General features: G+C 34.4%; 2 protein-coding genes across 2 annotated transcripts; both read right to left on the bottom strand.

Annotated features, from left to right (window-relative positions):
- Nucleotides 1–2,477: 2,477 nt before the first annotated feature.
- LOC104888226 (COP1-interactive protein 1) lies at nt 2,478–6,257 on the bottom strand. Its single transcript, XM_057393507.1, has 4 exons — nt 5,688–6,257; nt 4,181–5,388; nt 3,091–3,881; nt 2,478–2,981 (listed from the first exon to the last, which is right to left on the bottom strand). The coding sequence occupies exons 2-4, from the start codon at nt 5,361–5,363 to the stop codon at nt 2,640–2,642; spliced, it is 2,316 nt and encodes a 771-aa protein (XP_057249490.1). The 5' UTR covers nt 5,364–5,388; nt 5,688–6,257; the 3' UTR covers nt 2,478–2,639.
- Nucleotides 6,258–9,973: 3,716 nt separating this feature from the next.
- LOC104888225 (hypothetical protein) lies at nt 9,974–14,372 on the bottom strand. The gene is made up of 3 exons (XM_010673121.4): nt 14,165–14,372; nt 11,540–11,742; nt 9,974–10,894 (listed from the first exon to the last, which is right to left on the bottom strand). Exons 1-3 carry the CDS (start codon nt 14,261–14,263, stop codon nt 10,594–10,596), a joined length of 603 nt encoding a protein of 200 aa, XP_010671423.1. The 5' UTR covers nt 14,264–14,372; the 3' UTR covers nt 9,974–10,593.
- Nucleotides 14,373–24,329: the final 9,957 nt, after the last annotated feature.

The following is a 24,329-nucleotide window of genomic DNA, read 5'->3' as shown; positions in this document are numbered from 1 at the left end:
TTTTTTCACGGTAATTTATACAGGTATAATCTAAGAGGGACAATAAAGATTTTTTTTTATTTAAATAAATATTTTATGGGAAAAGATGATTTTAGGAGAGAGTGAGAATAATTGGTGAAAAAGCATTACTTGTAACATTTTGGTTGAATAAACAAAGTAAGAAACAAATAAATGATGAGACACGGTTTTTCTAGACAAATTACGGAAAAAAGTGGAATTAAATATGAAAATGGGAACTATATTTTGGGACACCCAAAATGAAAATGAGAACTGGATGGAGTATTATTTAATGAGTTTGGTCATAAAAGCAGCGTTATATTTTCAATATTCATGAATCAACGATCTCAATTTGGACATTAAAGTTGTTGGTAAATTCTGAATTCTGATTGGTGGAAAGGGAATGCTTTTGACAAATTTGGTGTTAGTTGTCAATTTTTTCTCACATTTGGGCCTATATCATGAATATTTTATTAGGAATAGTGGAATACTATGCTATGTTTCATTTAGAAAACCTGATTATAAGCGGAATATAGGAATAAAGAAGAAAGATTAGAAAAACGTATTAAGATCACAATTTTAAGCTTGTCAAACGACAATTAGTATGACAAAGCCGTTATTAAAATCTTCTTCCACAACAAACTTGGATAAAGCTTGCACATTTCGTAAATGGTACATACGTTCATATGGTGAAAAAAAGGTGCGCACATGTACATAGCTAACAAGCCAAATGTACATGAATTACAAGTCAAATAAATACATGTACATGGCTAAGATCATATATCATACCCCAAAAATCTAGAGCTGATCAAAGATAGCTTGACCAGTGGGCCCTACTAAAAAAATGTCTGTACTTGGTTAGATTTTTGACTCGATTTTTTTGTCTGGATCGGGTTTTGGGCAACAAAAATCGGCCCGACACATTGCATGAGCTGATTTGTAATTGTGGTAGCCCAGTTCGAACCGTCCTGACCCACATTTTGATCACCTCTACAAAAATCTAATCCAGGATCGAGTTGTAAGGGCTGGATGGCTACTTGTTACTTTGTTTTTTTCGTTAAACACAAGTTTGAACTAAGTAACTATCTCAATCGGCACAATATAAGGCTCCAAACCCCTCAATCCTCTCTCAACCAACCTCCTGAGTTGCAATTGCTCTTGCCTCTAATTGATCGAACCGAAGAGCTACCCCAAGGAAGGTGGGCATAATACTAGTTGAGCTAAACTAAGTTGGAAGAAGATCAAGAACGGATAGAGCTCTAGTACAAGTACTATGAGTCGAGTTGAGTAACTCAAGGTTGACTTTGATGCAAAACGCCTACTACAAAGGAGCCACTAAAATCAACTTTTCGTTTCAAGAAGGTGACATATCCCGGAAATTAGGACCCTCAAGCTTGCCTCTACTAAGTACTAACTAATAATTAAAATAGTAAATCATCAAAAACAAGTTCTTTGGTTTAAGTTAAGCTCAATCTTCTACTAAACATGGAGATTTATTTTAATTTCCTCCACCAAAGTACAAGTCTCATAATTTTGTTTAGAATTTTGGATGGTCCGACCATGTGAAAGAGTTTCTAGTACAGACAATTTATGATATTGTACGAATATGCAAATCAGATCAAATCCAATGACCAATCACAAACCTCTTGACCCATCACTAAACTTTATAAGATACATAGGCCCAGATGCTTAATTGAAGCTGAAAATCCATATCATTTCAATGCTCATAAATTTGTATTACATGAGGCATTAAAACCAGATCTACCTACATTTGTAGGAGGATCTCGAATTAGCTGCACCCTGTAGTTAAATTACACAGTAAAGTTTTCAGAGAATGTCTTTCTTTGTTACTCCTATTACAAAACATCGAGATGTGAATGTCAGTTAACTTAGTTGGTAAAGTTTTAGATGGTGAGTATCCAAAAAGTCTATTTCCGTCCTTTTTAAGCTACACGTAATATGAAATGATAAGGTCTTATGCCAAATACGGAATACCACAGAAGAAGTTCAAATAAAAGAATTGATATTAGAATCACAAAGACAAGTTTTTTAAGGGGAAACAGTGAGCAATATTATTAAGAAACATCAAGCTCCGTCAAGGCTAAAACAAAGACAAGTTGATCATACTATAACTGCCATATTGCTGTTTAACTTCGAACCACAAAGAGTGAGTATAATGATTGAATTACCATATCTGTACTGAACTATAACTGATCTAGATTCATAAATTCCTTCCTTACATAAACCAGTTTGAAAATGATTTTTCTGACATCCTTCATGATATATCAATATATGCATATATTATATCACATTTTTTTTCTATATGAAAAAGACAGTTTGGAAGATCACTATACTATATATCAATATATGCATATCTAACTAATAAATCCAAATCTAGTCCTGCAAAGAATGTTCTGAAAACTACCAAATAATGCAACTATATAACTAGATATTCTCCAAACATCTTATCTTTAGCAGTATACAACAAACACATTTATGAAATAATATTATTTTGGATGGTTGTTTATTTACAAAGTCAGTATTTTTTTGCATCAACTTGACTGAAAGATAGAATATACATCCAATGATTTTTACACAAAATAAAAAAACACCCTGAAACCTTTTAGACTCCAAAATTACTACTACTTGAGAAAGTGAATTCCCTCATAAGCTAGTGTTCCTTCAAGATCTCCAATAATCCGCGAAATCCTGACCTCAAGACCTCTTTGAACATCCTTAAAGAGTGTTTGCATAGTATCACCAAAACGTTTCATATCGAAATTAGCAAGGCCGTCAAGCTCACTCGCAATCCCAGCAAATCCAGAACCAATCTTGGAGTGTACTTCTATCAATTTCTGCCCTGTTGCAACAATAAATCTTTGTAACTGAAATGTCTCCTCTAGGAAGTGCTCGAGTTTTCTTTTCTCCTCCTTCGTTCTCTTGGAACTTGATACTCCTCGTTTTACATTTATATCCTTCTCTCCCTGAAGATAAAGAGCACAGTTAATATTAGTTAACTTCACAGCTTATAACTTTATATACTTCAGATAAGTTAAGTTCAGGACTAATAAGCAAGATATGTATGAAACTCACCATTCGTTTGCTAAGATCATCGGTCTTCTCTTGAAGCGATTGATACCTGCTAACTTGCTTTTTGAGCAAAGAAATCAGCAAACAAAAATCCTTGAATTCATTATTTTCTGGATTTCCAGTTAATCTCTCAAGCATAAGTAGCTGTTGATTTAGCCTTTTGATCTTGTAAGTAACTCCCAAGGCATGAAGATCCACTTTCCATGGTGATGCGTTTATCTTCTTCAAGCATATATTAGTTGCTAATTCTTTTCCTATGGTTTCAGAACCTTCCAAACCGTCTTTCTCTTCAACATCTTCAATGGAACCGAATGAGGTTGATGAAGTATGTTTCGACAAAGATTCGTGTTCATTTACTTTCTTAGCCTCTTCTGTAGCTGGTTTTCGCTTTAAGATCTTAAAGCTGGACCAACCATGATCATCATCTTGCTGTGTTTCTTTCCTAGATGAAAGTTTTTTACTCTTTTGAGCATTGAAATTGTTCAATTGTGTTGCAATCTGATCCCTCATAGTTTTGAGTTCAACTTCTCGGTCCACTAACAAGGTCTGCAGTTTCAAGTTATGATCTCGGAGTTGGGACATTTCTTGATTAAGGCCTTCTAATTTTGATTGCAACCTCTTTGACTCCACTTCTGCACTTAAGACCTGCCAACGGTAGGCTTCTAGTTTATCATCTTTCATGCGTAATTGCTCTTCCAACGAATCTAAATCCAGCTGATGCCGCTTCTCAATAGCATTATGGTACTTTTCTGCCTCTGCATGAACCCATTCATCTAACCGAGTTGCTTGGTCATCTGAGAGTTTGAGAGCAACAGAAAATGAAAACCAATAGTAAAAACAACTATAAGGGCTTGTTCGTTATTGTCTTCTGTTTCCAGTTTCAGTTTTCATAAAACTAAGAACTACATATGAAAACCTGAAGAACTTGTAGTTTCCAGTTTTCTGTTATCAGGTTACAGAAAAACATGACTATTAAGTTCATCTAAGTAGAAATTATATCATATGACTTTAAAACTAGGGGTGATACTGATACTGATACTGATACTGATACTGGAAACTCAGAAATGAGAAGATTAGAGTGACAGAAACTTACGAAACTCTGTACATTCTTCAGGAAATCCTTGCTCAAAATGTGGCGAATAATCTTCATTTTTCTTTCTAACTTCAGCATCCAAATCATCAAAACCAGCATCATGTTGCTCTGATTTGATTCTATCATCATTAGGAAAAGCCTCTAACAACCTTGAACTAACTTGCCTTGACAGCAAATTTCTCAAAGTGTGTCTTTCACTTCTCGAACCAGGAAAACTTCCCAACCTTTCTGTTTTTCTTTCAATCATCTTTCTTTTGGGTTTGAACAACTTAACCTCTTTCAAAATCATCTGTTTTTCAGGTGAATTCAGCTTAATTTTCCTCAACATTACTGAAAAAATCTTGTCCTTTTGCTCCAATTCTTTGCGCATTTTCTCAATCTCAGCTGATAGCTCTTCCACCATCAACATTGCCTCTTCCTTTTCCTCGAACACATATTCAAGCTGCTGTTTAGCCGCTTCTACTTGTCTAAGTGTTCTACCCAACTCTGCTTCAACCTGTCTTTGGTTAGACACAAGCTCAATGAAAGCTGTCTTATGCTTCAAAAGCTCAGATGAATGATCTTGAGCTTCGCGCTTGTTGGCCTCTCTTAATTCCTCCAAAACTACTTCAGTAGACTTCACTTTCTCTTCTAATTCCTTCCTCCTCCTCTCATCTTCCTCCAAAACTTTTTCCTTAGACTTAATCAATACCTCCATCTCACCGAGTTTCTTGTTCAATTCCGAAATAGTTTCATTCTTCCGTTTATCAAAAATTCTTAAGTCATTCAAAAGACTCGCGACTTGATGCCTCAGCTTCCTTCTTTCAGCAAACCAACTTTGTTCTTGTGCAGCATAGATGCTAGCAACTTTATCATTGGCTTTAGCATCTTCACTTCTTGTCCTCTTCAACTCGAATATTTCTCTCTCGGCTGCCTCCAGCTTACGAACAAGCTCGTGTTTTTCGATACTCTTAGCTTCTTCTCCTTGTACTCTCCTCCATACTAACAATCCCAAGAGATGGGCACTCCCTTGGAGCATTTTGTCCCTTATTTCTAAACACTTTTGGTCTTGATCTAATGGTTGCTCTGATAAGTTCTTAAGAGCAAAGAATGCACAAGACATACCAAAATACATTGCACATAAGCTATCATCTCTTGCTTGAGAGGTAAACAGAACAGATTTTGATACACCCTCTTCTTCCATTACCAAAAATTTGCTTTCCCCACCTCTAAAAATCAACCACAGAACACAAAATCAAGAATTTCCTTAAGGTACTAGAAAACAAAATCAGGCATAATTTTAGAATATACAGGAAAACCAATAACATACTAAACCAGTATTAAATAATTCTCTAAACCAGCATATTGGTACATGCAAGTGGCCTACTTTTGCGCTAATTTTAAAAAACTAGATAGCGAATTGCATTCTCGTACCCATTTTTTAATTGCGAATTTGGTAACACTGTTAATTGAGCATATAAACACATAAGAATTGAACTTTAGACAAAAAAAAAAAAAAAAAACTTACAATGAATCAAGAGGTAATGGCTTTCTCACTTGATTAAATGAAAGTATTAGCTGCTGTAAGACTTAATTGCTTGAACTGTAAGGCAGAGATTTCAGAAGAGAAGAAAGCATAAGGAAACTTCATCAAGGTACTTAAAAGTATAATCTGACATTAAGTACTAAGAGAATGAACATAACATGGGTTTTTACATGTGTAAGTTCTGGAAAAATTAGTTACAGAACTAAAGAACATGATTGTTTGTCCTGGAATTCAGTGAAAAGTATCAGACTTTATAAACCCAACTAGTTCATTTCTTTTTACATCCTTACTTTTTCAGATCCCCACTTTGATTTTCATTCTTCTACAGCTATAAAAATCTAGGCTTTTAGGAAGTATAAAAAGGGACTAGATTCCTGGGTTTTTTGTCACCATTATTCCATAGAAGAAAAATTGAGTGTGAAAAGAGAAAAATAAATAAAGGGTACATCTAGACAAAACAGTTGAATAGCAAATTGTAGATTTCCAGAGTGGCATAACTCTTAAACCTAACTAGACAATACATGGCCACAAAATGAAGTAACCTTTTTGTTAAACAATATCTTATGACTTATCTTCTTGTTGAGTTATTGTTGTAACAACATATTATATACACTTCCTAAAAATCTTTAAGCGATTTTACGATGGATTACTTTTCTAAGCTGGGTTTCAGCGTGATTTATAATGAGTTATTATTATTGATCCAAGAACTAACCTGGTCTCTTGAAACTATTATCTTATCTCTAATAGTGGATTTTCCCTCTTTGAGCTTATTTGGAGAAGGGTTCGAAGGAAGGATTAACCCATCTCCAAAATTGGAGTCTTCACTTTTCTTTTCAAAACGCTTTCTATTTTATGAAGTTTTAAAGATAACCCTATGACCTATACATCGCATGAATTACCTAAGATAGCCATATGAGTATTGGTTGGAGGTAGGGAGATTTGTTTTTGATTCTATCACTCAGTTTATGGAAGCGAGCCCATGTGGAAAGATTTGCATTTGTATGTAAAAGAGGTGATTATAACATTCACCCACCAATATCTAAAAACCAAACATGTTACTTAAATACTCCATTACTGTATTATCCCATTGTAGCCACACATGTTTGCTCAAAAATAGTAGTAAAATAGATGGACCACAAACACAAAGTTAAGTAACAAATCACCAAAACTCAATCAACACACAATTACATTAGAAAAATCCATAAAATTTTGACATTCTTTCTAGATTAGGTCTGTTCTACCCAACTTATTTTCAGTTTAGTTCAATTCAGTTCAGTTCAATTCAGTTTAGTTCGGGTCGGTTCGTCTCATACAGTTCAGCTCTAGACAATGCTTTTACTCTCACATATATCACTATTCATTTCAGTTCAATTCAATTCAATTCAGTTGTTTTATGCCGAATAGAACATGCCCTTAATGCAACTTAGCATCTTAATCTTATTAAAGAGAAGACATTAGTCAAAAGTTTAAAATCAATTACACCAAGAAATGGTAAAATGGGTATAAATTAAAAAAAGTTATCTAGGGTTGTACGTGTACATGGTAAATTGTCCAAAAAAGCAGCAACAGTCAATAAAGAGCATATTAAGTAGAAAAATAGATCAAAGTAATGAAACCCATCATTTTCAATTTACAATTATCAATAACATGATGAATCCACCTAAGAAACAAAGGGTTTCTTGGTCCCACAGTAAGGTAGAAGTTGAGAGAGAAAAAAATAATGGGATAAAGGGTGCAACTTTGCTAATGAGACCTGTAAAGCTGGAAACTTGTTAGGCAAAAGCAACACAAATTATAATAATTAGAGGAATAGATTAATCCCATAATGCCAAAATAAAGCCTAGAAATGAGTTTCTAAATCAAGATCTCCCCTTGGGAGTATTGTATACAGTACATTTGTAGAATGTCTGCGTTCATTATTTATGTCAAATGATTTTTAAGATATTCGACTTGTTTGGTAAAGAGAGGTTTCAAGCAAATTGAAAGTTTGAACTCATATAATTAAGGATGTCTTGGACTAATAGTTAAAATTGAGGTATTGTGAACGATATGTTACAAGTTCGAATCCCTCTCTCCTTCTTTGTACTGCCTTCGTGGCTCATGTGGATAAAAAAAAAAAGAGGCTTGAACTTATATTACAGGATTTGACAAGTCAGTCTCTAATTTGAGTGTTTGATAAAGATAGGTTTGAATTAGTTGATTGTGCTCAAAAAGCTCATTTTGAACAAGTTAAGAGGGGAGATTTTTGACATTAGAGATTTAGAGGTTTGTGAATGAGTGGGTGAATTATGTTTATGTCCTAAAATTGTTGAAAATTACATTAATAAACAATAAAAGGTACAACAATAGACTGTGCACATGTCATTATTGGTCATTTTACGATTGTAGTGAATTATGTAACAATCAACTATCAGCTACTTAACAATGTGTGAGAGTTTAACCACCAATTCACTAAAGTCCAATATTTAATGTTTCAAAATAGAACATAATACAATATAATTATCTATTGAACAATTATTGATTATTACTCCATGACCTCTCAACATAACGATTATACATATGAGGTCATGGAGTAATTATCTATTGAACAATTATTGATTATTACTCTCAACATAACAATTATACATATGAGGTCATGGAGGTAACAATCAATAATTGTTCAATAGAAAGGGGAATAAAATAAAGAAAATAACAAGTCATGTGACCTGCACATGAGTTTACTCACCGGAAAACTAAAGTCAAACAGCAGAAAAGAATATTAGGTAGTGGTCAACAAATAATAACATAACAAAGGTAGCTTTGTACAAAATTTTGTAAGAAAAGTAATTTCTCGCAAAAACGAGTGTAAGTAAAATAATCATGGACAAAAAATCCCTACAAGAATTGACCTCACCATTCAATATATGATATATGTATAATTGTTGAGTAGATAACAATAGAACCCTCTTCAGTCTTCATTGAACAATTATTGATTATTACTCCAGGTTTTAGGTGTCTTCTCAAACAGTCAAACCCATTCCTTAGACTTATAACCTATTTTTACGGGTACAAGATCCTTAAATTTTAATGATTCTTGTTTCTCTCTCCCCTCTGTCAATTCATACCTCCTCTCTTTATTTATTTTTTTTAATAATAAGTTCTAGGTCATATAGAATTGTTTTAAAAACATACCCTTAGAAGTTCAGATATCTCAAATTATTAGTATAATTTGCCCTTTTGTTTTTCATTCTTCGTGTACTATACATGTTCTCTATACCTAAAATAAGATGATTCGGTCTGAATTTTTTATAATTTAGTTTAATATGATCCGATTTTTTTTAAAAAACTTACAATTTGATTGAACTTTACACCAATTTATAAATATATTTATAAGGGATTTCATTCGATTCGTCTAAAACAACTTGCATAAAAAGGTTTCAAATTTGCGACTTCTTACTTTATAATGTCATAACACTACAACTAAACTGTTACTTATGCTTGTAACATATCTTCACCTTTAAATTATATATCATTTTTATCTTATTAAATTATCCAGAATATCGCCGATGTCGTAGGCGAATTCATGGGTGATAAAGTCGGAGCACTCGTACATATCATTGTGGGTCCGGATTGAAATGGATGGGGATTGGCATTCACTGTACTGATCCGCAATTTTTTGTGCGCTCTAAAAAATGAAATAGTCCTATGGGCCTATGGGGTACGTATGGAGAAAGAAAGGGGAAATTTTCTTTTCTTCTTGTTTTTCCCCCTTTTTTGGGTTAAGTGAATATGGAAATCGAGAAATTCCCAATTATTATGGAACATGGAAGAATTATTGTTTCCTAAAAGCAATTATTTTAATATCACTTTGATTATCTATACAAGATTTTTTTTTTATCCATATGAGTCGCGAATGCTATACAAAGAAGGGGAAGGTGGATTTGAATATGTGACTTATCGTTCACATCATCTCAATCTTAACCACTAGGCCAATAAATCCTTGGTTTTATGTAAAAATCGTACTCCTACGATGTAAACACTTCCTACCACTCTAACTCGTCAAGCTTCAAACCGTATAGAAATTAATTAGGATAACATTACAACTACAAGTTAGTTTCGGATCGTATTTTATCAGCATGTATATCGTATAAGTCCTTTTTTCGATACATGAAATTGAAGTTGAAACTTATACGTGTTTTAGGCTATATTTTTTTGATCACCGTATTTTCACTTAATCTAAGAAAAATAACTTTGGAATGTTGTATTCAAGGCCAATAAAGTTAGATGAATTCGATCAAGTTGAGCTTATGATCATTAAAATTATAGGTTACAAGAGTTTAATCTAGAATGAAGAACAATACTCCTTCTACTTTCTTTTTATCATTTTCACTTTTTGTACACGTCTTCCAATGCACATCTTCGAACTTAAATATCTTAAAAATATAACGATTGAACATTAATAAAGTACTAATTGAGACGAATCAAAGAAGACCCGCATGACTATATTATTTCTTATAAATTGAAAAAAATTGAAAAGATTCTCTCTAAACATGAATAGTGACAAGATTCCAGGTGAGAATGATAAAAAAAACAGGGGGAATATCTTCTTATTCAAGCAAGTTAAATTCAAGCTCAATACATTTAGATAGGTAGATTTTAGGTGATAAAAACGCACCCTTAGATGTTTAAAAGCCAAATCAACTCTTGCATCAGAATACAAATTATTTAATTAAGCAAACACATATAACAGCATATATTAGGCACAATGTAATTAAGCTCAAAAGATGTAATCTTTAAGATCACAACAAACTTTCTAAGGGAAAAATTATACTTCTAAGATGAAACACAATTTTTCTTGCAGTATTTGATTTGGGTATACAACATTAACCAATTAACATAAATTACATCATCAATATTGTTCCTTTGCTAGTTGTGTATGAGGTTGTCCCATAGCAATTCCTTGTTCAGAATTACCATATCTAGATTGATAATTATTGTTTTTATTGGATGCACCACACATCCAGAAAGCATAAGAGATTAAACCTAAAATGATGGTAATTATGCACCAAATTGCAGCTCCAAGGAACAAATTATCTTTTTCCAATTTACAGAAGTTACCATTGTTTCCACTATATGCTTTTGCTAGATAACTGCTTTTGTTGTGCATGGCTGTGTATATTAATCCTATGTATGCTATCACAAATGTTATCCTGCATTATGAAAAATGGAATAGGAGTTAATGATTTAGAAATGTATCTACTACTTCATCCGTTTCAATTTAGTTGTGACATTTTCATTTTGGGTAATAACTTATCCCTATCTCTCTTCTATCACGTGGGACTCTTTTATTTTCTTTCTCTATCTCTCTCCTCCCCAAAAACTGTCTAGAAGTTCGTAATTTTAAAAGTGTCACAACTAAATTGAAACGGAGGAAGTACATAGTTAGTAGTTTTATTTTATTGATCAAAGTTACTATATAGTTTCATTTTTAGACCCATGAAAATTAAATAAGGACAAACAAAATCTGATGGTTGGGGTCCTAATAATAGATTCTCATGCGAGAGCTTATTGAGCTTGAAGTATGGATGCAGTTTAGGCCTCCATCATACATGGTATCAGATCCAGCGTGACATAAAGGTAATGAGTTCAAATCTCATCCACCCCTCATTTCTAAGTGAAATATTTAGCGTCATGTATGAGGGGGACATATGCTGCATCCACACTTCAAGCCCAATGGATTCTCACGTGAGGGAGCGTGGTAGAATATAAATCTATTCTCGAAACTTCAACCATCAGCTTAAACCTTTGATTGAGTTGGTCCTTTGATAGAAATAATGCAAGAGTTTATAACATACCAAGAACAGACGAAGAGAATTATAGAGGTAATAGCAGTACAAGTTGAAGGAAAGCGTGGTCCACAGCAGCAAAAGCAGTTGGTAGCAACACTAATTATGATTTGTTCACCCAAAAGAAACATAGCAGCAACCATACCCAACGCATATGCTCGACTACTTGGATAAACACAAACCCCATTTTTTTTGGAACCAACATCTTCAGCCTGTTTACCCAACCAATAAGATTGAAATTAGAACTTATGACTAAATTCTGAGGTAGAATCTAACATATATTACCATCGTTCCAAAAACTATGTAACACCCGTAATTTTTAGAGTCAAACTTTATAAATTTCGACTAATATTTTCCATCATTATATAAATAATAACCTGGTCATGTGAATTGTGAGATCTTGTTAAATTGTGTCAATTGTAGTTTCAATATATATATATATATTTTGATATTATTTTCTTTATTAATACATAATTCAAGATATTTAAGGTCAAAGTTGTGCATTAAAACCGTCAAAACTTAGGTGTTGCATTCTTTGTGGAGCACCATTTGTTTTATTACGTACTCTAACTTTATTTTTTAGACACTAATATCTCTATTAGAATGCTCGCATTGAGATAAATTTAACAGGATTCCATTTGATCATTTTTTTTCTCATATACTGGAGAGCTAAAGCTTGTAAAAGTTGATTGATGATTAATATTTAAATATCAGATGGTGCAACTAAAAAACAAAAGAAGTAAAACATCATTTTTCAAAGATACACAAGCATTATTATTATGTATATTGACAATATACTTTGTTAATATAATTACCTATAAATACATTACCATTATACCGCATGTTATACCAACCTACCAAAAACGGTATAGTAGGTAGATTAGTCGGTAGTGCAAAGATCCTCTTAATTGTAATAAATTTGTAACTCACTGTATGAGAGTGTTCGAATCTTACAGCCCTATTTTCATTTTCTTTTGAGGATTAAGGTTAGCCTAGTGCATGTTTTTTTTTTATTATTTATATGAGCCACGAAGACAGTTCAAAGTACAAACAAGGAGAAAAGGGATTCGAACCTGTGACTTATCGTTCACACACCTCAATCTTAACCACTAGGCCAAGACATCCTTGATAGGTTGGCCTAGTGATTGTGAAACTCTACTTTCACCCCTGTAACAAAGATTCGATTCTCACCTTTCAAGAAGGACTCCTAATTTCTCCTGCTTCTTACAAGGGAATTTTTCATATCAAATCCAAAAAAAAAAACAAAAAAAACTATCAAATGGGTTGTTTAATGTGCAAGTCATTAATAAGAAAGAAACCTTCAAATGGCCAGCTTACTAACCACTAGGCATCCTAGCTGGACCATAAGAATTTATATATTTTTTTTGAATAGTAAGAATTTATATGGTTGGCGACCAGTCAATCAATTGGGCTTCAATCTTAATCAGTTTAATGGGCCAGTTGTGGGACATCACACGATGACTAAGTTTAGATTTCAGCTTTGTATTAGGCAGGTGGGCCAAAATAATTGTATCATACTCGACCAACACGGTTAAAAAAAAAAAATTGGAAGCATGGACTTGCGGTTAACCATATTCTGAAACACGGAAAAAAAATCATTGGCTTATCAAATTCTCTATCGAGCCGTGAAAAAGATTTAACAAAAAATAGAAACAAATCTACTATCTATTTTACGTCAAAAAATGAAAAAGCATAAAAGTAAAGAAACAAATGTTTACTTGAAAAGACTAGTATAAATTTTTTCTTTGAGGTGATCGAGTGAATTTTTAAAATTTTTGACATTAACAAAACTTATATCAATAAAAATCGAAAATAAAAGCTAGGGAAAAGACTACACAAATGATAAACTGAAACTAACCAAACACTAAACTGAGTTTTATGAACTCTTACAAATTATATAAGATAAAAATAACAAATAAATCTTGACATTAACAAAACTTATATCAATAAAAACTGAAAATAAAGCTAGGAAAAGACTACACAAATGATAAACGGAAACTAACCAAACACTAAACTGAGCTTTATGAGCTCTTACAAATCATATAAGGTAAAAATAACAAATAAATTTGATAAAGAGTTACATGATACGGAGGTCTTCGTTGTTCAATAAGGGTGAATTTTCGGAACCTAAACAAATCAAAGGAAGTAGAGGTAGTTTCTACAATAATACTTTTACATATTATTCAAACATGATGATTATAATTTATACCTAACTATTTTTATCTTAAAAATAAATTGTGGACTATCTTTACTCCAAGTATTTGTATCACCCCTTGAAATGTACTAAGTATATATCACATGCTATGTTTAAATTTGTATATGATGCTGGGTGAAAATAAGAAATGAAAAAATTAAGCCTTTTCATCTCTTACTCATATATCTCGTATTTATGTTCGTCAAAGGTAAAGGTTCGAATATATGTTAGTTTAGTTGCTCTATGTAAAAGAAGTATTGTAATAAAAAAAACTATGTAAATCAAGACGTATTCTATAAGAAGACATCAATGTTGTTACATATTTTGACAAAGTATAATCATGCAACATTAAACAATGTAATATAATAATCAATATATCGGTAAAAATAAAAAGAAGTTAGGATTACAAATATACACACCTTAATCCTTTGGGAATAAGCAAGAAAACTAAGAGCAACAGCTATAACACCAAGAACAAGGGCAATTATGGGCATCAAAACACCTTTTCTCTGTGCCATTATTTTTATTTCTTTCGATTTGGTCCTCTTTCTTTCTTTCTCTAGTTTCACAGGATGTTCAGATTTGATAAGATAATATGCAAGTGATTGAGAAATGAATTTGACTTTGATGCAAGTTTTATTAGTTATTTATATCCACTACTTTAGGTGGACTAGTAAAGAGTAAACTAAAGACCAGCCGACACATCATTTATACGTGACAATATTGAACGTACACCAATGGATGTTAAAGAGTAAATATAGTAGCAATCTAATCTATGCAGTCAGGTGATAGCCTAGTGGTGTTGGCGTTACCTCCAACCTCAGTGGTCATGGATCGAGTCTCACCCCTTGTAAGGAGGGTTCCCAATTTCTCTCTTTCCTTGTAAGGAACTTCTTGCCTTTAAAAAAAAATGTAATAACCGAGGTACCAAACTAAGCTTGATCTAGTGGTTGGAATTGTATGTTTCAACATTTAGGTTGGGGGTTCAATTCTCACTAGAGAAACTTTGTGAGAATAGGGATTTCGCTTACCATCTCCCCTACTCTTACTTGGCCTATATATGCAGAGTTTCTAGTTCGGTAGAGCAATTCAATCCAAAAAAAATTATCAACTTGGCTCCAATAAGGCAAAATTTGTACTACCCTTTTTATGTACATATTATAGTTTTGTTTGGCTATCAAAAAATAGTTAATAGTTGATAATTGATTGTATTAATTGATAGTTGTCATTAGTTATTTTTTTTTGATATTTAGAGATGAGCCACAAGAACAAGTGATGGCCTGGGAATTGAGTCCAAGATCTTCTGGTACCGAGAGGGATCTATCCCTCACTCTCGTTATATTAATTTGTTTAATTTAACGTTGATTATATTAATTGTTTGCATAGAAATTTCTTGAAGGTAGTTGATAGCTACTTGGTTATATGTCGAAGAGAACAGACCCTAAGACAACAGGTTTAAAGGCTCTCCTCAATTTGTTATTGAGATAATGATTTGAACCTTGGACAGAACTATGAGATTTTGGGTGGTTTCTAGGAACTACCATCCCTTTCTAATTGTAAAGATCATGGTATGACTTAGAAAAAAAAGAAATAACTTGAGTTAAGTCTCATATATTTAAAATTGTTGTTAACGTGAACATTTTGCTGAGAATTATTTTTCGAATCTTTCAATTAACTATCTAAGTTGCACTTTAAGACAAGTGAAAAAATCATGTATAACGGCACTAAGGGCCTGTTTTCCCTAACTTATTTTCAGTTCAGTTCAGCTCCAAACAGTTCAGTTCAGTTCAACTCCATTTTTTTATAACCATTTTGTTAAATATTATTATTATGTTGGTATAATTTATTTTACTAATTACTATTATTATTATTATTTATTTATTTTTATATTATTACTATTAAGTATTGTTGTTGTTGTTGTTGTTGCTGCTGCTGTTGCTGCTGCTGCTGCTGCAGCGACCCTAAACCCTGAACCCTGCAGCAGCAGCAGCTGCTGCTGCTGCTGTTGTTGTTGCTGTACTCATTATTATTACTATTATTATTAGGATGAACATGGTTTAGGTCAAAGTACAAATAAACCCATGTTTTTTAGCCCATAAACCAATCAAATCGCGTCAAGACGGTTTATGATGTAATTTTGTTGTTGTTGTTGTTGTTGTTGTTGTTGTTGTTGTTGTTGATGATGTTGTTGTTGTTGTTGTTGTTGTTTTGTTTATTATAGTTTTACTCATTATTATTACTATTATTATTAGGAGGAACATGGTTTATGTTATTTAGCCCATAAACCAATCAAATCGCGTCAAGACGGTTTATGATGTAATTTTCGCTGTCCAACCCAATCATTATTTTTATTACTAAATATTATTATATTATTAAATCTAATTATTAAAATAATAATATTAATTTACTTCTTAGATATTATTGTTATTATATATCATCATCAAGTATTAATATATTATTAATATATTAATACAAATAATATAAAATAATTATTAATTATCATTATTATCATTAATTATTATTATTATTAATTTATGATTATTAATATTATATATTTATAACTATCATTTAAAAATATCCAAAATACTATTATTATTATTCATTATTATTACTTATCATTATAATTATTATTTAATATTCATATTATTATTATTTAAATATTTATTTATATATTTATTACATTCAATTTAATTCAATTCAATTCAGTTCAGTTCAGTTCAACTTTTTTATGCCAAAAAGAACAGACCTAAAAGTGCCTAACAAACACCATATCAACTCTTAAATTGAATATATACACTGCCAAACATACAAATACTTGAATTTAAGTGTATACATCTCTTACACACATACAACTAAACAAAATAAAAAATAGAAATAATCTTTGAAATCAAGCAAACTTCCTAAGGAAAAATCAAACTTTTAAGAGAAAATCAAACACAAAATTTTCTTGCTATATCCGATATTTTGATCAATTGTCTTCTATACAGCACGCCAATCATAAGAATATAGGATGCATCATCATATCAACATTGTTCTTTTGATAGTTGGGTATGAGGTTGTCCCATAGCAACACCTTGCTCATAATTAGCAGCATTATTGTTTGTGTTATCAGCACCACACTTCCAGAAAGCATAATAGATGAGACTTGAAACTGTGGTAATTATGCACCAAAATGCAGCACCAAGAAATAAATTCTCTTGCCCAATGAAGCATTTCTCACCATTTTTGTTGCTAGAATGATGTTTTGCTAGAAATTTGCGATTGTTAAGTACCGATCTATATATCAATCCCATGAAAGCTATGATAAATGATAACCTGCAATTTAAGAGAAAAACTACGAGTTTCAGAAAATGTACAAAAGTATAAAACATTACTCCATCTATTTAGTTGTTACGTAATAACTCGTTCAAATAAGACTATTAATGTCTATGAATTCTATGAGAAAGAGTTGTTTTTAAAGATAATGAGCTTCGGCCTAAACCATGGGCGTATCATCTGAGACTGCTCGGAGGGTCTCAGCTCAAATTAGAGGTGGGCTAGTCACAGTCAAGAAATTTTATTTCAGGACCGCACCGACACGAGCTCGTCTAGATGACTCGTGGACAAAATATGAAAATTTCAAGCCCGCCACTCACAGTGCTGGCTTGACTTGTCATTTCCCCAAGCCCGCGGGCTGAGCCCGTGAACAGGCCCGACATATGTCCAAGTCGAGCTCAAATAAGCTTAACACTTTTGATAGATTATGTAATTAGAAATATGTAAATATTTTAATTACTAATTAGTTTTGTATTCCTAATTAGTTTCCTAACTAATAGGCTGTAATCTTGGATGTATTTTAGGTAAACTTTGACTATAGCTTGCTAGCCTAGTATAGATAGTCAGTTTGTAATCTTCATCAAATCAAGGAATATATTTCTACATGGTATCATTGGCTTAGGGTTTTCGATCCTCTCATTCTCTTCCGCTGCCCTACGCCGTCGCACAGCCCACGCGCCACCATGGCCGGCGACAGCCCTTCTACTCCTCCTCCGTCTTCTTCTATTTCTTCTTCTCTTTCTCACACTAATATCAAACAAAGTGTTCCCATCACTCTTGACATGGAAAATGTGCAATACTCCACGTGGGCGGAGTTGTTTAAGATTCATGCACGTTCAAATCGTGTCATACATCATATTATTCCTTCTTCTAAGATTAAGGAACCTGTCACAGATGCTGAAAAAGAGGAATGGTCCACCATTGATGCGACCGTTTTAAATGGATTTATGGTACCATTTCCACGGACCTCCTCAACACTATTCTTGAGCCTGACTCAACTGCCTTGGCGGCATGGGAACGTCTCCGAGGTATTTTTCAAGACAATAAAACTTCAAGGGCCGTCACCCTTGAACAAGAATTTTCCAATACTTCTATGGAAGATTTCCCGAATGCATCCGCCTATTGTCAACGGTTAAAGATGTTGGCCGATCAACTGAAGAATGTGGGTGCTCCGGTATCCAACAATCGTTTGGTTTTGCAAATGGTTGCGGGCCTCACGGATGCCTACAGTGGAGTTGGTACTCTTCTCCGTCAAAGTGATCCGCTTCCCCCTTCTATCAAGCACGTTCTATGCTTGTGCTTGAGGAGGCCGGATTTTCCAAAAAGGCATCCATCGGCGCCTCTTCGGCTTTATTGGTGGATTCGTCACGCTCGGTTTCTCCTCCCCCTCAAAATTCGAATGGTGGTAAACAATCTAAAAATCGCTCCACCAACTCCGGCCGAAAATCCGGCCACCGTGGTGGTGGTGGCGGCAGAGGGGGTGGTCGGCACTCCGGCAGTCGTCCCGGCGGCCATCAACAGCCGGCTGTGTACCAGCAGCCGTGGTTCACGGGCAGGCAGCCCCCTTCGTTTCCTACTTGGGGGGGGTGGCCTTATGGTTGGCCCATGCCACCATGCCCATTCCCTACTCAAGGTTGGGCTAGGCCCAATCCACCAGCAGCAGCAAGCCAGCGCCCTTCTCCTGGAATTCTGGGCCAGCGACCAGTAGCCTATGTTGCTGAACATGGGCAATTTCAGCCCACAGAAATTGATGCAGCTTTCAATACTTTTGAGCTCACTCCACCGGACCCGCATTGGTACATGGATACGGGGGCCACGTCTCACATGACGTCCTCTAAAGGTACTTTCTCGTCTTATTTTAATTTGAGCAAAAATGATGGAATTATTGTTGGAAATGGCCATACTATTCCTATTAGTGGTTATGGAGATATGCACTTGAATTCTAGTACCTCACCCTTGACCCTTAAAAATGTTTTGCATGCACCCAAAATTATTAAGAACCTAGTCTCTGTTCGTAAATTCACTACTGATAATTCTGTGACTGTGGAATTTGATCCTTTTGGGTTTTCTGTGAAGGATTTTCAGACGGGGAGTCCTCTCATGAGATGTGAGAGTCAAGGGGCGTTGTATCCTCTCACCACTACCCTACAACCTCCTGCTCATCCTCCTTCTAGCTTTGCCGCCATTGCTCCTTCTCTTTGGCATGATAGATTGGGTCATCCGGGTGCTTCTATTCTAGATGTGCTTAGGAAAAATAAAATCATTGAATGTAATAAACTTAGTGACTCTGCAGTTTGTTATTCTTGTCCTTTGGGGAAACATGTTAAGTTGCCATTTGTTGCTTCTATTTCTAGTACTATGATGCCATTTGACATTATTCATTGTGATATTTGGACATCCCCCGTTTTGAGCTCTTTGGGCCATCGTTACTATCTTGTTGTGTTGGATGATTTTTCTGATTTTGTTTGGACTTTTCCCCTTGCTAAGAAATCTCAAGTTTATTCCATTTTCTTGCAATTTCATGCTTATATCCGCACACAATTTGAACGGGACATTAAAAATCTCCAATGTGATAATGGTAGGGAATTTGATAACGCTCCGTTTTGGGAGTTTTGTAAATCTCATGGTCTCTCTCTTCGCCTTTCTTGTCCCTATACCTCCTCTCAAAATGGTAAAGCTGAACGTAAACTCCGCACCCTTAATAATATGGTTCGCACTTTACTTGCTCATGCTTCCCTTCCATCTACTTTTTGGCATCATGCACTCCAAATGGCCACATATCTCCTCAACATTCTTCCCAACAAGAAATTAGCCCATCATTCCCCTCTTCATATTCTTTTTCACAAAGAACCTTCTTATTCACATTTACGAGTTTTTGGTTTTGTGTTTTCCCCTCCATCCTTCCACTTCCATAAACAAACTTCAAGCCCGTTCCACTCCTTGTGTATTTTTGGGTTATCCTAGTAATCATAGAGGGTACAAGTGTTATGATTTATCATCCCGCAAAATCATTATAAGCCGCCATGTGATTTTTGATGAGCACAAATTCCCATTTTCTGCCATCCATACCACCCAGGCCCATACCTATGATTTTCTGGGCCCTATAAGCCCTCTGGATCTCCCTCCATGCTCCACTCCACAAAACGTCCTACCTCCCCCTGGCCCAATTACACACCCGGGTCCATCTTCTTCCCCAGCCCAGACTCTCTCTCCCCGCGTTCCTTCTGCGGCCCATGGACCTGATCCCCCCAGCGGGTCCTCTCACTTGTCTCGGTCTGGGCCCAGCTCCCCTGTGCAGCCCCCACACTTCTCCTCCCCTATTCGGACTGGGCCTAACTCCCCTCTCCACCCCCTAGTCCCCAATCTGAGCCATCCCATATTTCCCCACAAAGAGCCCCACCCTCTCCTCCCTTGGTTCGACCCACTACCCGCAGCCAAAATGGTATTTTTCGCCCGAAAAAATTCCTCAACCTAAATACTGCTGTGTCCCGGTCCCCTTCCCCGTAACCCTGTGTTGGCTCTTCGTGACCCTAATTGGAAAATGGCTATGGATGACGAATTTCATGCTCTTATTAAAAATAAGACGTGGGAGTTGGTTCCCCGTCCTCCTGATGCTAATGTTATTCGTTCTATGTGGATTTTTGCTCATAAAGAAAATTCTGACGGTTCTTTTGCGAGATATAAGGCTCGTCTTGTAGGTGATGGCAAAACCCAGCGAGTTGGTATTGATTGTGGTGAAACTTTCAGTCCGGTTGTTAAACCGGCGACTATTCGTACTGTACTTAGCCTGGCTTTGTCCAAAGGTTGGGATCTTCGTCAGTTGGATGTTAAGAATGCCTTCTTACATGGGGACTTACATGAGACTGTCTATATGCATCAGCCACTGGGGTACAGGGATCCTCAGTATCCGTCACATGTGTGTCTTCTCAAAAAATCCTTATATGGTCTCAAACAGGCGCCTCGTGCCTGGTATCGCAGATTTGCTGATTTTGTGTCACACATTGGTTTTTGCAATAGTAAGTCTGACAGTTCTTTGTTCATCTACCGCCGAGGTAACGATACTGCTTATCTTCTTTTGTATGTGGATGACATTATCTTGACTGCTTCATCTGCTGCCTTGCGCACCTCCATCATGTCCCAACTTGGCTCTGAATTTGCTATGAAGGACTTGGGTCCTCTGAGTTATTTTCTTGGTATTGCCGTCTCTCGTCATGCAGGTGGTTTGTTTTTATCTCAGCGTAAATATGCTGAAGAGATTATTGAGAGAGCTGGGATGTCGGCTTGCAAGCCCTCTTCCACACCAGTCGACACGAAACCCAAGTTGGGTGCCACAGCTGGTGCACCGTGTGCTGATGCCTCCCAGTACCGCAGTCTAGCTGGGGCTTTACAGTATTTGACATTTACTAGACCTGATATCTCATATGCAGTGCAACAGATATGTCTTTTCATGCACCAGCCTATGGAGGCTCACATGCTTGCCCTGAAACGTATCATTCGTTACATTAAAGGGACTCTTACTCATGGTCTTCACCTCTATCCCTCTTCTATTTCTACACTCATTTCTTATACTGATGCTGATTGGGGTGGGTGTCCGGATACTCGACGTTCGACATCTGGCTATTGTGTTTTTCTTGGTGATAATTTACTCTCCTGGTCATCCAAACGACAGGCTACTTGTGTCTCGTTCCAGTGCTGAATCCGAATACAGGGGGTAGCAAATGTTGTTTCAGAATCTTGTTGGCTTCGAAATTTGTTATTGGAGCTTCACTGCCCTATTCAAAAAGCCACCTTGGTCTATTGTGATAATGTGAGTGCCATCTACTTGTCCGGTAATCCAGTACAACACCAACGCACAAAACATATTGAAATGGACATTCATTTTGTACGAGAAAAGGTCGCGCGTGGTGAAGTACGTGTGTTACATGTCCCTTCCCGATATCAGATTGCAGATATTTTTACTAAAGGTCTTCCTTTGATTCTCTTTGAAGACTTTCGGGACAGTCTTAGCGTCCGCCCTCCTCCCGCTTCGACTGCGGGGGTGTGATAGATTATGTAATTAGAAATATGTAAATATTTTAATTACTAATTAGTTTTGTATTCCTAATTAGTTTCCTAACTAATAGGCTGTAATCTTGGATGTATTTTAGGTAAACTTTGACTATAGCTTGCTAGCCTAGTATAGATAGTCAGTTTGTAATCTTCATCAAATCAAGGAATATATTTCTACAACTTTTAAATTGAGCCCGGACTAAATTCTGCCAAGTTTTAATGACTCGACCAAGTTAAATTTGATTTGTGCGAATGAAAGGAGCACATATATAAAAATTATGTGAAAAATTAGTCGTATAACAGAATAAAGAAGGATAAAAGTGTAACATACCAGGAAAAGATGAAGATAATAATTGCGATTATAGAGATACATTTAGAAGAACGACGTACTCCACCACAGCAAAAGCATCTAGTGCCAACACTAATTGTAACTTGCCCAGCTAGAAGAGCAACCGCAGCAATTATGCCGTAATACCACGCAAAGTTGCTTGGATATGCGCAATAGCCATTAAAGTTGGAAACATCTTCTGCCTGTTCATAATATTACTAACGAGTTAATACTCAATAATACTGCTAATTTTTTTTTTGAAAGAATAATACTGTTAAATTTGGAATAAAGTTATTAGAGTAACATTGTATATAAAAGGAATATATGGTCTTTTACTAGTAGTAAGTCTGTATTGTAAACATTATATATATTGAATGTCAAACACACTTATTCTCCACACTTGTAAAAAAAATGACTGAAATAATAAGACTAAGAAACTAATAATAACACATTCAACATATGTAACGCACCTTAATTCTTTTGGTATAAGCTGTAAAACTGAGAGCAGCTGCAAGAATACCATGAATAAGGGTTTTTAAAGGCACCAAATAACCATATTTTTGACCCATTTTGATCTTTCCTCTTTTGTTTTTGGACTCTCTTTAATTCTCTAGAAATGATTTTTGTCAAATGTTTTTGCTTAGAGTTAGATATGTGGTATGCAATTGATTTATAAGAATGAGTTGATTTTGATGCATATTTATACTATAAATAAGCTAGCACTAGCAGTGTACTCCGCACTTTAGGAAGACTAATTGAAGACCAGCCGACACATCAAACATAGACGACAATATAGAACGTTGATGGCTTCAAGAGTAAGATTATAGTACTAATATTAAGCATTATCATGCATGTGTCAAGTTGTCAACTTTAGAAGAAAAAAAACGTCTATGGATTTCTTTGTAGTAAAATATGTATAGTTGGTCATTAACATAATGTCTATCCACTTAGGGTGCGTTCTATTCAACTTATTGGACCTGAACTTATTGGAACTTATCTGAACTGAACTTATTGAACCTGAACTGAACTTATTGGAACTTATTAAACCTGATTGGACCTGATTGCACCTGATTCAACTTATTGGACCTGATTGAACCTGATTGGAACTTATTGGACCTGATTAACCTGATTGACCTTATTGGACCTTATTGGAACTTATTGACCCTGATTGAAACTTATTAGACCTTATTGGACCTGATTGAAACTTATTAGACCTTATTGAACCTGATTGAAACTTATTTGACCTTATTAGACAAAAACATTGACCATGAATAACATAAATATTACCACTAACGTAAATACTACCCCTCAAATTTTTTTATGGAATAATAATTATTATAATTCGTCCTTTAAATTATTAATTATCTCTTATGATAATTAATTTAACAAAAAAATTACTATTTATATATTTGCCTATACATAACTTTCATCACTAATATATCTAATAGTGTTGTTTTAATTTTATAAAACACTAGTAGAAAATCAAAAAATTAATAATCATTATTATTATTGTTAACCTTAATTATTATTATGTAATTATTATTATTATTATTATTATTATTATTATTATTATTAATGTTAACCTTAATTATTTGACCATGATTATAATTATTGTTAACCTTAATTATTATTATGTAATTATTATTATTATTATTATTATTATTATATGTAATTATTATTATTATTATTATTATTATTGTTAACCTTAATTATTTGACCATGATTATAATATTATTCAATAGCAATATGAATAATCAAATAATAGACAATAATACAAGTATAATACTATACATTATGGTACTTTAATAAAAAATTCTAATAATAACATAATCAGCTAATAGTAATATGAATAATAAAATAATAGACATAATACAAATAAATAATAAAATAAT

The sequence above is a fragment of the Beta vulgaris genome, chromosome 3 (assembly GCF_026745355.1).
Source record: "Beta vulgaris subsp. vulgaris cultivar EL10 chromosome 3, EL10.2, whole genome shotgun sequence".
NCBI classification, from domain to species: domain Eukaryota; kingdom Viridiplantae; phylum Streptophyta; class Magnoliopsida; order Caryophyllales; family Amaranthaceae; genus Beta; species Beta vulgaris.
Note: the sequence above shows the minus strand (reverse complement) of the source record. Positions and strands in the feature narration are given on the sequence as shown.

Coding starts and splice junctions, on each gene's coding strand:
- LOC104888225 (XM_010673121.4), bottom strand. CDS start 14,263: ATGGCACAGAGAAAAGGTGTTTTGATGCCCATAATTGCCCTTGTTCTT. Junction 11,743..14,164: donor CTTATTCCCAAAGGATTAAG/GTGTGTATATTT, acceptor TTGGGTAAACAG/GCTGAAGATGTTGGTTCCAA. Junction 10,895..11,539: donor ATTCTCTTCGTCTGTTCTTG/GTATGTTATAAA, acceptor TTCATAATGCAG/GATAACATTTGTGATAGCAT.
- LOC104888226 (XM_057393507.1), bottom strand. CDS start 5,363: ATGGAAGAAGAGGGTGTATCAAAATCTGTTCTGTTTACCTCTCAAGCA. Junction 3,882..4,180: donor TGAAGAATGTACAGAGTTTC/GTAAGTTTCTGT, acceptor TCAAACTCTCAG/ATGACCAAGCAACTCGGTTA. Junction 2,982..3,090: donor ATGATCTTAGCAAACGAATG/GTGAGTTTCATA, acceptor CTTTATCTTCAG/GGAGAGAAGGATATAAATGT.